Consider the following 14,757-nt stretch of genomic DNA (forward strand, 5'->3'; position numbering starts at 1 on the left):
CGCTGGTTCAGATCCTGGTCGCAGACATGGCACCGCTCATCAGGCCACACTGAGGCAGCGTCCGACACAGCACAACCAGCAGGACCACAACTAAAATATACAACTATGTACTGGGGGGGCTTTGGGGAGAAGAGGAAGGAAAAAAAAAAAAAAAAGACTGGCAACAGACGTTAGCTTAGGTGCCAATCTTTAAAAAACAAAATAAAAGAAAATAAAAAATAAGGAAATATGAACCCCATGAAGGAATCAACTGTATCTATAACTTCCAAACTTCATTGTGTTGCTTTAAAAAGTTTTTTCTTTAAGGGGAAAAGAAAAGATTCTCTCACTGGAGAGGTCAGGTTGCACGGTACTCCAGTACCCAGCGCATAATCTGGGCCCCAAAGGCTCCAAACTCGGGCTGCTGCTGTCAAAGCAGACGGCACACACTGTGTGTATCCCACTGTCTAACTGCCAGCCAAGCAGAGTTCCTGACCCCTCAAACCACAGTGCTCCAAACTTGGCCATAGCTGAGAAAGTACAGGAGTAACCTAACTGCAGACAATGGCTAAAGATCCTAAGTTTCAGAATTTTAAGTCAAATAGCTGAAAACCCTTTCTATGCACAAAATCTGATATTCAGCTGTATCATTTGGTGGTCTGCTGAATTCATGGGGAAAACATTATAATATTTTCACCAAACCTACTGTATATGAAAAACATATGATGAACAATTGTCATAATTATTCAAAACATATGCATTCACTTCAACAAAACTCAAGGTTGTTTATCCAACATGCATTTTACTCAGGATTCTGTTTTCCATCATTATTTGACTCTGCTCTAACACTATTTTAAGAGTCATTTAGAAGATGGTGGGTAGTTTTTCTAGATGGTAGCTCTTAACTGTATTGATAAGTTTATTGGGGTAGATGATAGTTTAGAGCTGTAAGAGCCTTGAGAGAGAGTAAGCAGTTTAACTCAAGAGGCAGAGAAAGAAGAAGAAATGAGACTCAGAGAAGTGGAACATATCCAGCGGTACACACATACATATCTTAATGGTGAAAAAGAGAATGGGGTGGACACCGGAATTCTAGCCCAGCTGGAACAACAAGTAGCCATGCAACCTGGGAAAGGTCATTTTCTTGTTTGGCATTAGCTTCCTCAGCTACAAAACAAAGATTAGATTTATGGTCCCCTCCAACTCTAAAATCCTGTGTCTAAAATTTTCCTTTTTCTTATTCCTAGACCGCACTGCTGTATATCACATAGGTCCTAACAAAATCAGGTTTGGCCATTCATTCTTAATTCAGTTTTATGCTTGTAGCAAGAATAAGAGGTTGAGACATACAATTCAGCAATAATTACCAAAGGCCTTGTAATACAACTGAAGGCTGCATCTTAAGAAAACAATTATGGACAAAGCCCAAATATTTACCTACAAAAGCCTTCATTACTAAACTGGTTCTAAAAGCAAAAAAAACCGCAAACAACCTAGATGCAGAGGACTAGATACGTAGACTGTGGTCGGGAGGAAGCACTACGTAGAGATTACAAACAGCATAAATATCGTTAATGGAAAGACAACCTGCAAAACTCTGCAGAATGATCTTTGTAATTTTAGAAGTTATGATGCACTGGACGAAGTCTACAAAACTGGATGGCAAATTGAACAGTGGTTGTCTCTGAATGGCAACACAGCAAGAAAGTCCTTTGTCTCACTGCTTTATCTGTGATTTCTTTTTCCAGAATAAATCATCTATTTACATAATTTTTAAAGTTGACATTATAATCATCTATTTGCATTAATTTTAAAGTTTAAGAGTGAACTTCCTCCCTTTAGCCAAATTGTTTCCAACACTTCTAACCATAACTGTGTGTACTTGATACGGGTCTTCAAACTGATATAAAAGGATCTGCAATGATGGCTTCAAAATATAAACAGGGGCCGACCTGGTGGCACAGTGGTTAAGTTCATGCACTCAGCTTCGACAGCCCAGGGTTTGCCAGTTCAGATCCTGGGCGCAGACCTACACACAGCTCATCAAGCCAAGCTGTGGCAATGTCCCACATAGAAGAAGTGGAAGGACTTATAACTAGGATATACAACTATGTACTAGGGCTTCGGGGAAAAAAAAAATATTTAAATAAACTATTATTCCTATTCTCTAACAAAAAACAAACATCAGAAATAAGAATCCTAAAGAAGGGCCAGGCTCGCAGCCGGGCGGTTAAGTTTGCATGCTCCGCTTTGGTGTCCCAGGGTTTCACTGGTTTGGATCTTGGGCGCAGACATGGCACCGCCTTTCAGGCCACGCTGAGGCGGTGTCCCACATAGCACAACCAGAGGCGCTCACAACTAGAATATACAACTATGTCCTGGGGGGCTTTGGGGAAAAGAAGAAGGGAAAAAAAAAAGAAGAACCCTAAAGAAAAAAAAGTGTAAGAACTAAATGCCTACAAATTCTAAAGGGTTATTTCTTTGTCATACATTACAAATCTTCCAGTGAGTAATGTCTATACTGGACAGTGTTATCTGACCATCCCCAGAAGGAAATAGGTATCGTGGAGACCCAAGCCTCTCTTGCTCCAAGGAATGTAATACGTACTCTTGTTTTCAATGATTTTTTTAAGTTTTCATTATTTTTTACTCATTTTATTATTATTTTAACAGATTAATAGTTTGAGACTTAAGGTTGACACAAATGTATTTCCTAGTAATATATTTACTGTGAACCTTTGATTTTTCTTAGCCACAAGGTGGCAGAAATTTCCACATTAAATTCTGAGAGACAGAGCCTTATTGAGGAATCAATCCTCTTAAAAATGGCATTCATAGAGGTTTAAGTAACAAAAAGAGGCAGCCACAGACACTTTTAAACTAGCTCCCTACCTCCTGAGCGTCAGTGTCCAGTCATTATCTGAAATGAAATGTCCTGAACAAGAACAGGTTATCATCAACAGCAACGAAAAATGCACAAGAGCTGCTGACTGTGGAGCTCTTCCTACCATTTAGGTATTATGGTAAGTGTTTTAGGGGCATTATGTTAGTTTCTCTCAACAGCCTCGTGAACTAAGGACTATAATTATCCCCATTTTACAGATGGGGGTAAACTAAGACAGATTAACTTAACCAGAGTCACAGCTAAAAAAGTGGTGGCATAGAGAGTCTATTCCATGGAAGTGGACTTGGGAATGTATCCTCTTAACCTCCCAGTTCCACTCACACCTGCACAAGCACACCGCAGTACACAGACTCCCACGTAACAGATGCTAAGGAAAGAAAAGAAGTCAACTGAGAGTATCAACTCAGCCTCATTACCTGAAGATGTGAGCTCTGGGTGGCCTGCCAAGGAAACGGTGTGAAGAAATCACACAAGGTCAGTTTAGGCAGCAGACAGTCATGTGGAGCCCACAGAGCAGGCTTGTAGGGCTCAGTGGAGCGAGTCCTGGAGGGCTCAGCCTTCCCCAGCTCAAGTCATTTCGAGCTGCTCTAAAAGCAGCTTAGAACCAGTGGGCTCAACAAGAGTTACTATATACAGGGTGCCTATGTGCCAGGCCATTCGATATCACTATTTTCTATAAATATGTGCATATATACATGAATATATTTGTTTCCCAAAGCTCAGAGAGCTCAAGGTTACAGTCAGAGCTGCTTGACCCCAGAGTCCACACTTTCTTCACCACATCCAAATAAAATTAATTCACCTCACAGAATGAGAGTGTACTCACCACCCCTTTTTTAAAAGACTTTCTAGAGGACTTTAATAGACAATTTTCATAACATTATACCACAAAACTTTTCCATTCTCTAAATCTATTAACTTTCTCTCAATAACCAATTGTTTTGTAATCCTCTTTGATCTTTAGAAATTCTTGAGGGGGAGAAAAATCAATATTCTTATAAGGAAACGCAACTTGGGTAGGAATTCAAATCAGGTGACTCCTCGCCAAATACTCTCTTTCACCACCAGGAGGCGCGATGCTTGAGGATGGGGACTTTGCCTTTATTCATTGGCAACTTTTGGTCAATAGTTGCTACTCAATAAATGTGAACTGACTGACTATTAGATAAGGAATATGATGACTATTTCCCTCATGGAAACGTCCAATTTTTTTGTTTAAATTATCTAATTACCTAAATTATAAATTCCTAACAGTCTTCCTCCTCTGTGGGATCAATAGGACCCTGCCAATATCTAACAACCACTAAAAAGTACTTTTGGAACTAAAATGTCCCCACATTCAGCTTGCTGTCACATTAGGATTATTTTCCGCAGTAATTCTGCCCTGAATAGCAGTCTCCCCTTCCTGGGCCTGTACTCTTAATACTTTGGAATTTTTTTTAAAAGCAGAGGTGGGGCCAGGGGGGCGGGGGGAGCTACTGTCAACCCGTCCCTACTCAAGTTCAGCTTCTCTCTCTTCAAAGCTGTGTAGGTTATGTCTCCAACATACGTGCTCCCACCAAACAAATGTGAAATTAAGCATCTTCCCCCTTTACCTAGCTTGCCTCACATAAGTTTTCAAATAAGACAACTAGGACAGGCGTCTGACGTCTCCAAACATCCTCAGGTTTATCAAGTTAACCGGTATTTTCCAGCTAACCGAGTTGGCTCCACCAACTCCTCATTACAATCTTTGTAAAGACTGAAACGTGCAAGACAGAGTCTCTGCTCTCTCAGTGCCCTCACTTTCACCCCCAAATCTACTCGGGTATAAAACACGAAATTTTCCTGTTCTTCCTCTTGCACAACACAGCTGAAGAATAAAACTGGTAAAAAATCACTTTGTTTCACGACTCATATCCCAATTTCTATCACGTCCAAAAACATCACATAAACTTAAAAAAACTTTTTTAAACAAAAGGAGGATACAAACAGAAGGAAAAATAGACTATTTTTAAAAATATTACAAGTCTCATTAAAACATTAAAAGTGAATCTCGTAAGTCTCACTTATGAGGAAAAAAATGAAATTACCATTAGATACCACTTTTCACCGACTAAACGGGCAAAACTTGATAAAGCCCTGTGTTAGGGAGAAGCGAACTCTCACACAGTGCTGACGGGAATGTAAATTAGCTCAAGTTCTATGAGGGGTAACTTCTCAATGTCTAATACAATTTTAAAAATGCGCAAACAAATACATCAAATACAAATACATGTTGACTCAGCAAATGTACTAGTAGGAATTTATCCCATAGCTATTCGTACGCACGCAAACCAACACAGGCAAAGAGGGATTCAGTACAGCATTGTTCTCGACTGCAAGGACTGGAAACAACCTATAAATAGCCAACTTGGGACTAAAGTCCTTCCCTATCCATACATTCAATTTCTATGCAACTACAAAAAATACGTTTATACGTACAAAACCCTCAAATATTATGGTATCAATTTGTGTAAAAAGGAAGAAAAATGCACACGTGTACTTGTCCTCCATATGGTTATCTCTGAGGAAGGGAACAAGGTAGTTAGGGAACAATACTGGGAGGAAGATTTACGCTATATCCATCTTTGGACTCTAAAATTTTGAACCATGAGAATATTACCAATTTTAAAAATAAACTTCCACTGCTGTTATGCAAATTTTCCTCCTCTTCCCAGCCCTATCTTTCCTTTCATGGTCCCTCAATGAGAGGCTACAGCCTTTGGTGACCCAGCTGAATTCCCCTCTTGGAGCTGGCTTCCCCTTTCCCCTTTAGGGCTCAGGGTCAGCCAGCATGGTCTCTCCTTTCACCTCTCCCGCACAGGACAGACAGCCTGTGCCTGCCTATACTGTAGCTGGACGTGGTTAAGACTTCCACCGTCTGCTGATGCTGAGCATTGTGCTGCTGGGCACTGTGCATGCCATTCCTCCATGTCTGTGTTCTGAGCAGATCCATCAAATGTAGCATTTGTGGGATCCTCATTTTCTCTCTCTAGAGCTCAGTCAGTTCATTAGATCATTTCCAAGCCTACAGAATTATCTTTTCCTAAAATGAAGTTTTGTCTGTCAATTGCACTGGAATATACTTTTCCCATCAATCTAAAAGCAAATTACATTGGTCCAATGTCTGCACACTCTTAAATGACAATAGTAATCATTAGAAAAATCAGTGAGCAAGAAAATTTAATACTTAACACTGTTGTTAGTTTTAACACACAATCAACTTACCAGCTTTGGATAAGATAGCAAAAATATATGTATCATACCAAGAAGGAAAAAAAGGCTTTATGTAATTTGACAAAGATATACAGAACCAGAGCTTTTTGCAATTAGGGTGTAATTCAGCATACTATATCACTCAATTATGGGCATTAAAAATATATTGCGAACGTAATAAAACTAATCAATGCAGATTCTTATTAGACATTCAAACTTAAAAAGAATTGCAGGGTCAAACTTTGCAAATTAGAGTTTATTTCTGCCATCCACCAGCCCCAAATATAAGTATTATACTTAACCTACATATTACATATAGATAAAAAGTTTCATACTGCTTACTGTCTAGCTTGGTCCTTACTGGAATAGGTCACGTTTACGACTGCAGTTTCCGAGTCAGTGTTCACTAGAAGAAAAGAGAAAAATGAAGAGAAAAAAAGTTAGTTTTCTTTCTACTTCCTTCCTTTTACAAATTTGAAAGCAATTGAGGAGACATGTACCTTGCTCACAGCTTTCCACCACTCCATACTGGACTAGTAAACTATCCAGCACCTATCAGGAGGGGGAGAGAAAAATAAACTTTCAGTTTCCCAAGTTGTTAGCAAGGGCAGAAATATGTTTTAAAATCACAAAGTAACTGTGATGAAAAGGAGTCAAAAAAATTAACTGGGGTTTTGGACTACAGAAGCGATGAAGGGCACCCTAGGGAGCACACGGTGGGCTTCTCTCTGCTCCCGATCCCGAGAGCCCGGATTTTACGCTCGTTTCCTATGCTAACCAAGAAGGAAAGCGGCTCAGGAAAAAGTATTCAAAGTCACAAGCCCCTGGTTCCTGGGGCTGGAGGACAAAGCAGTTCTCATACAGACACCAACACATCATCATACTTCCTCCTTGTCTACCAATATCTTTAAGATATTATTTTTCAAAGAACATCCTTTTACAGCTACAACGGGTGTAGCAGAACAGACGACTCTCAAGGCAGGGTAACCAAAATGAAGAGCAAGCACAGCTGATCTTCTACCTGGAGCCTTGAGTTAAAGACTAACCTAAAAGGTGTATCAATACATACTTGAACCGTCAAGAGTGTAAAAGGAAGTGAACATTTCTAAATCTACACTGGGTTGGAAAATGTACAATTTGAAACTCTTTTCGCTGTCTTTCCTGTAGCTGCATTATTACATGGGGCATGTTATTCTTATGAAAGGCTGTTAAAACAGTAACTAAATTTTATTATAGTTTAAACTGCAGGTGTACGTTTCATCAGTATAAACCAAATTCAACTGTCCTTAGCCTCCAAGAACTGTAACAAGTTTTTCCGGAAAAGTAAAACAAAGTAAGTTTCCATTAATTTATAGTGAACCACTTACTCATCAATTTAATTGCAAAATTTGAAGGACAATCCCTTAAGAATGTTCTTTGGCCCCCAGAACACAGTAAATCATTAAGAAACACACTAAATAAATTTTTATAGTAATTTCCTACTAAACCTTAAGCAATTTCTTCTAAAGGAATGTTTATCTCATGTGGTACCTTTCAGGCTTCTGTTTTGTCTACTGATTCCAGTTTAAACCTATAGCAAGATTTGTCTGGGGATGAGATTTTTATTTTGCTTTTTTCCCATTTTAAATAAGGTTAATACCTATTTGTGAATGGAACAGTTACATACTTTCATAGTAAAGTTTTGACGGTGAATTTCCTTTGAGTGGGGCCTACTTGTAGAAGCATACTAATCATTGCCTCTAATTATAGCTACTGTTAAAAATCATAAAGCTTTTTGTTTTTGTTTTGCTGAGGAAGATTAGCCCTGAGCTAACATCTGTACCAGTTTTCCTCCACTTTATATGTGGGTTGCCAGCACAGCATGGCTGACAAGTGATGTAGGCCCACACCCAGGATCTGAATCCACAAACCCAGGCCACCGAAGCAGAGCACACCAGACTTAACCACTATGCCATGGGGCCAGCCCTCATAAAGCTTAACTTTTTATTTTTAACTCAGAGCACTTAACTGACTACATAAAATTTCATTTGTCTGTCTCGGCCACTAGGATGTATACTCCATGTGAACAGGAATTTTTTGTTTACTGTACCGTACCCAGCACCTACATATACAGGTACAAAGAGACTTTCAAATACTTCACGAGGGAAGTGAATACTTCTCAGGAGGAAATCCCAGGACAGCCTGTTAGGAATGGTACTCTTTATCACAGTGCTCAACTGTTTTAGAGGAGAATTTGCCATGCTTGTAATGTTGATCATAGACATATTTTATAAAGGCCAAAAAATAGGCAGCCTCTCACAATGCCATCCAAAGAGATAATATGCAACACGTAATGCCTTAAAAAAAAAAAAATCTACTTATATTTTTAAAACAAATTTTTCAATACCAAAAGCGTTTTATATGTAAGTTAACAGAATTCCAACATGGTATTTTAATTCATTCTATCCTAATTAAAGCAGCAGAAAGGGTACATCCACCATTGAAAATTTAGCGTCTAAATGGAAGCCACTCTAATAGTAGAGCTTTATGGTGTGGAGGTGGTGGTGGTGGAGGAGGAGGAGGGGTGTAGAGAGCAGGGGGTGACTGGTGATTTAATATGTTAATTTAAACAAACATAATTCTTAATTCTTCCTAAAAGCAATTTGTTCAGTAATTAAATACATTTGTCTCCACACAGGTTAGCTTACACCAACTTAACTTTTACTGCTATAGAGAAAACACTACAAAAGTTACATATCCCTGATTTATAAACAATGTTGACTAAACCTGTAATAATAATGCTAATGAAACTAATGTTCTCCAAAAGGCCCACTGGCAAAGTGCTATATAAATTATATATTAAATAATATACATTATATATATATATATATACACACACACAAATATCCACATATTTATATGGAAATATATATACTACATACAGACATAAATGATACAAGTAAATTAACTTAAAAAATTGAGAAAATGCACAGAATTTTAACTGCATATTTGTATAAAGTTTAATATGTTCAAAACAAAATTGCTTGCAGAGTTAAACGTTCTATTCCTAGGTAATAATAAATGCTACTGGTTGTCAACTATCCCGTCTATAAAATCTCTAGAAAAGTAATTAGAAATTATAATCCTATACAGTGAAAATGGTGGATTTTATTACATGTAGATTATACTTTAATAAACCTGACTCTAAAAGCAAAAATAACTATAATCCTTAAGAGAAATAGGTCCAGCATCAATCTTGGTACCTAGTTGAGAATAAGTCATTCACACAACTTAGGGGGTTTTACCCAGACACCACAGATGGATTTCAATGGGTCTTTGATATCTTAAATCCAAGTTTTATACAAGTTTTGGGGGTAATCACAAGTGAGAGATGGGGGAAGGCCTGTCAGTAGCCCAGTCAGACTCCCAAATCCCGAAAGGGTTTCCAACCCCCAGCGATGGAGCAACGCTGTGGTAGCCAGTCTTCCTTCCATCTATCAGGCAGGCGTCTGTCTGGATGTGCTATGTCAAGCAGGGCTACCAAATTGTATCATGCCACTCCAACCCACTGAAGTCTCAAAGAGGAAATACAATTTACTCTCGATAAGTTCTGATGTTTTGACTCATCCTTCATTAACTAGGAAGATAAGACAAACGTTCCTGTTATCTGTCACATAAACCACCCACCCCTAGGTTCTCGTCTCCTCTCAGTTCCTAGAACATCTTGTATTTTCTAGCCCTCTCATCTCTCTCAAGCACAAACGCTTCTTTTAAACAGCCTTGTTTAAAGGTAAAAAATAAAAATTAAAAAAAAATGCACATTTCCAACATTTCCACAAATCTGTTAACAAAACCAAAATTCTCATTCCTAAATGAATTTATTTTACTCAAGCTGGGAAGGAAACATTTCTCTATGCTTAGATAAGTTGAAATTCCAACTGGAGGGGAAAGAAGTTATCAGAGCAAATCAAAGCCTCAGAGGAAATGGCTTGGTGGAATTCCCCTTTGTTATAATAGTCAGGACTTAAAACAATCTCCAGTGTTCAGCATTTTTAAAAAAAATGTTCATCCAAATGTAGAAACAGCAAAGAAAGAATCACATGATAAATGCAAAGATTATCACTTTCCTTAACATAGCAATAAGGAATTAAGATCGTTCATAATAGCCTAACGTGGAAACAATCTAAATGCCCATTGACTGATGAATGGATAGACAAAATGTAGTCCAGCCATACAATGGAATATTATGTGGGCATAAAAAGGAATGAGGTCATGATACATTGCTACAACATGGATGAACCTTGAAAACAGCACGCCAAGTGAAAGAAGCCAGTCATAAAAGACCGTAAGTTACATGATTCCATTCATATGAAATGTCCAGAATAGGGAACTCTAGCAAGACAGAAAGTAAATTAGTGGTTGCATAGGGCTTCTCACAGTGGGAGAATGGAGGCCAATAGCTAAAGATTTCTTTTCAAGGTGATAAAGATGTCCTAAAATGGACTGTGGTGATGGTTGCACATATCTCTTAATACACTTTAAATAGATTAATTGTATGGTAGGTGAATAAATAATAAATCTCCATAAAGCTGTTAAAAATAATTAAGAGCAATATTACCAAATGATGACCTAGTTTTTTTTCAAAACCTGGAAGTATTATTGAAGTACAATAAACTGCACAAAATTTCATGAGTTTTGCCATTAGGTAAACACTCATGAAACCATCACCATAATCGAGATAAGTTTCTTCATGCCCCTCTTCAATCTAGTACTGTCCAGTTCATTCATACATAGACCACTGAAATAAAGATAGTTGAAAAACTATCTTCATACCTCACACACAATCAGATTTTCTCTGCCATGAGCGCCCCTCTGCTATCCCCCAACAAAACTAGCTGTGTTTCAGCTGATCCCCTGGGGGCATGGAGTAACTCATTACCCTTTATTCATTCAAAGTATTCATTATTCTTTATACCCACCGCTCAGGTCCCATCACCTCTGAAGTATGTGAATCAAGGGTCTGATGGGCATTCTTGCCTCCAGCCCACCATCCATGACTATTTTCTCCTGCTAGAAGTTACTGCTCTTCAATGGCTTCAACAATGCCGACAGAAATTGTCCTAACTTCAACCTGGTGTAGAAGGTCATCAATGACCTGGCACTGCCTACCTCTTCCATAGTCTTCAATATATTTCCCCCCCACCTATGTTCCAGTCACACCCTCAGGACTGGGTAAAGCACCCCTGTTTCCACAGCACCTGAGTTGACCTAATCTTGGAAATGAAAGCAATGGCATTTTATAATCTCCTCACCAATCTTTATTCTCCCACTAGACTAGTGATTATTAACCACAGTCATGTGATTATTTGTCAGATGTGTCACAAGTAATCTATTCCTAATAGATACACTGGCTTCCAAGCTTAAGATAATTTACTATACAACCATAGAGTCCAAGTTCTGCTTATTTGCCTTATGCATTTCAGAAGACGATGGGACAGTGCTGGGCATTAGTCTGTGTGCCAATCATATTCTGAAAGTGCCTCTGGAAATGCCCCCCACCCCACCCCCTTCAGTGTGGCTCCTCCACACAGAGCTGCACTAGCCTCTAAACTGCATAAGGGAACAGACTATGTCTTAGTTACCTGTGAACTCAATGTTCAGCTCAGTGAAGTTAAAAAAAACAAATAAGGGGTTAAAAATAAGTCACAAAATAGTTTTTGTCCTAAGAGCAAAGGAAACTAATTCCAGGTTCCTTTAAAAGTCCATAGTGAAATAAGCGAACAGGTATTTATCATGAATTCATATAAAAAAGATGTAGAAGAGGAAAGTCACAAGCATTATAAAGACCACAGCAAAATTAAACTAAAAATCAAAGCAGGGTATTTAACGCGCTCTTGCTCCAACACACAGCTTTGCCAAAATACACACACACACACACACACACACACACACACACAAATACCAAATACCAAAACCAGACCTAGACTTTGGAGAGGGGTTACCAGAAAGAAATCATTTTCACCATTCATTTCAGAAAAGCAGGAGAAAAGCCTCCACAGAATCAGCTTTGCAGAGCCAGGGATGTGGAGTCGGAGGGCACTTCCTTCAAATACAGCTCAACACATTCTATAGAAACTGGAACCACTTGTTGCCCGATACGGATAAAATCATTCCTGGAACTCTGGTCTTTTACATCTATCTATGAGAAGACTAGCTATATTAATAAACGAACAAAGAACAACCCTATCTCACAGGTCCCAATAAGCATTTCTAATAAATAGTGGTACAAAATTCAAATACAAAATAATTTAAAGAAATAACCACTTTAATGTAGGTTTCTCTGAAATGTTACCATCATAATTATTTGGATAATATTCAAACCATTCCCTCTCACCAAACTCTGAAAATGACTTTCAACTTGAGAAGGCCAGCATACACAGACCAGATCATTGACAAGCTCACAAGCCACGTTGCACATCATCTTCATCACTGACAAAACCCAGAGGGAATCTCAGCCTCCAGCATACCACATGGACGGTCCAGTGTTGGAGACGCATAGAGCAAAGCCACACAACTCTCTAGTCACCCTCAACTTTCACAAGTTAGATCCTCTAACATGGGAAGGAGACAATAATTTAGACAATTAAAACCACGAGATCAGAGCCACCAAAAGAGAGAACAGTTCAAGTTACCATCTACTCACACAGACCTCACAGTCAGAGAGGAAGATGAGCACCAGGAGCTCCAGCCAGGAGGGACATTATTCAGGCAATGCTTGAGATCTGACAACTATACCCAAGCCCAATGTTGTGTCCATTTCTCTTCTGCTACTGCCTTTTATGATAAATGGTAACACCAACTACAGTTATGTATGCCAGAAACCTTGCATTCAACCTCGATAATTTCACCTTCGCCCCACTGAAGCTCACCAAGAAAAGTCCACCCATATAATGCTACCTCCTACATATAGCTCCGGGCCTACCAGCTGCTCTCTTCAGCCACCATTCTAGACCAAGCTTCCACCATCTCTCTCTCTGGACTGATGCAACACAATCCTAAGTTGTCTCCCTATATTCATTTTTGCTTCCAAATGTTTTTCTCATAACAGCTAGACTTGCATTGTCCAGTGTGTTAGCCACTGGTTACATGTGGCTGATGGGCATCTGAGATGTGCTTACACGTAAAACACACACCAGATTTTGAAGACATAAAAAAACATAAAATCTCACTTTTTAAAATATTAATTACATGTTAAAATTGTAATACTTTAGATATATTAGGTTAAGTAAAATGTTAAATATTCACCCTTTTTTCCCCACATTAATGTGGCTACTAGAAAATTATTTTTTTTAAAGATTGGCAACAGTTGTTAGCTCAGGTGCTAATCTTTTTATTTTTTTCTGCTTTTTCTCCCCAAACCCCCCCAGTACATAGTGGTATATTTTAGTTGTGGATCCTTCTAGTTGCAGCATGTGGGACACCGCCTCAGCATGGCCTGACGGGCAGTGCCATGTCTGTGCCCAGGATGTGAACCGGCAAAACCCTGGGCCGCCACAGCGGAGCGCGAGAACCTAACCACTAGGCAACAGGGCTGGCCCCACTACTAGAAAATTTTATATTGCATAAGTGGCCTGCATTATCTTTCTTTTGGACAGTGCTAAGCTGGACTGATTTTTTAAAGCTGAGCTAATCAACTCACACCCTACTGTACACGTTAAGAGCTTCCCTTTGTATTTGGGATATCATCCGAAACCCCTACCAAGTGCCCTGAAGGCCTGTGTGCCCGCTTGTCCTCTCATGCCCCTCCCTCCTCTCCACTCACACTGGCCTTCTTTCAGGAGTGAGTCATGGGTGACAATATTTGGGGGCATTCTAGTAGCAGCACTGTCCCAAATGTTTTACATATTTTAACTCATTTAATCCACACAATCCCATGAGTTGACAACCCATTTTACAGATGGGTAAGCTACAGCCTGGGGAAGTTAACAGTGTTTGAGCTTGGACAGACAGTTCAGTGATGGAGAAATGATTCAAATCCCAGCTATCAGATTCCAGGGCCCACCCTCTTAACCATTTGGTCAACTAAGTTGCCTCATACAATTAAAATAAAAGACTATGATACAGACTGACAACAGTTCAATCCTTACTGTGCTGGAAGATCCAAGCCATCCTTTGGTAGGCAAAGAACTTGATCACTCCCAGGGTCAGTAAGCCCACGTTCCAGGTGCTCCATACTGTACTGTACTTCTAACTACCTCAATCAGATGAGGGTATTAACCAGCACTAACTTGTTCTATATTTTACTAACAGAAATACTTGTAAAACCACTCCAAATAATAGAAAGTTAGGGTCCCTTTTGACCACCTGCTTCCAAACCAGTTACTTCCCCCAAACCCTACAAGAAACCACCATCAGTTTGGTGGATTGCGCCCAGATGTTTTTAGAAGTACATGTGTCACATGAAAAGATGCTCATCATTAGTCATTAAGGAAATGCAAATCAAAACCACAATGAGATATCACTCCACACCCACTAGAACAGCTATAACTATTTTTTTTTAAAGGAAAATAAGTCTTGGCAAGGATGTGGAAAAACTGGAACCCTCATACATTGCTGTGAGGAATGTACAACAGTGCAGCCTCTACGGAAAATACGGC

The 14,757-nt window shown here is 39.2% G+C and overlaps 2 protein-coding genes across 3 annotated transcripts in view; one reads left to right on the top strand and one right to left on the bottom strand.

The window, feature by feature from the left end:
- Positions 1 to 14,757, top strand: part of MALSU1 (mitochondrial assembly of ribosomal large subunit 1) — a 72,441-nt gene that overhangs the window by 44,634 nt on the left and 13,050 nt on the right. The gene's annotated exons all lie outside the window — the stretch shown is intronic.
- Positions 1 to 14,757, bottom strand: part of IGF2BP3 (insulin like growth factor 2 mRNA binding protein 3) — a 136,956-nt gene that overhangs the window by 33,861 nt on the left and 88,338 nt on the right. For both annotated transcript variants that reach the window (XR_011503474.1, XM_014830566.3), the window contains exons 4-5: positions 6,622 to 6,673; positions 6,464 to 6,527 (exon numbers count right to left, since the gene is read on the bottom strand). Coding sequence is in view for 1 of the 2 variants with exons in the window: in XM_014830566.3 (XP_014686052.1) it covers positions 6,464 to 6,527; positions 6,622 to 6,673 (116 nt within the window). In the remaining variant the exon portion in view is untranslated. The remainder of the gene's footprint in view (positions 1 to 6,463; positions 6,528 to 6,621; positions 6,674 to 14,757) is intronic.

The sequence above is a fragment of the Equus asinus genome, chromosome 1, assembly GCF_041296235.1.
Source record: "Equus asinus isolate D_3611 breed Donkey chromosome 1, EquAss-T2T_v2, whole genome shotgun sequence".
NCBI lineage: Eukaryota > Metazoa > Chordata > Mammalia > Perissodactyla > Equidae > Equus > Equus asinus.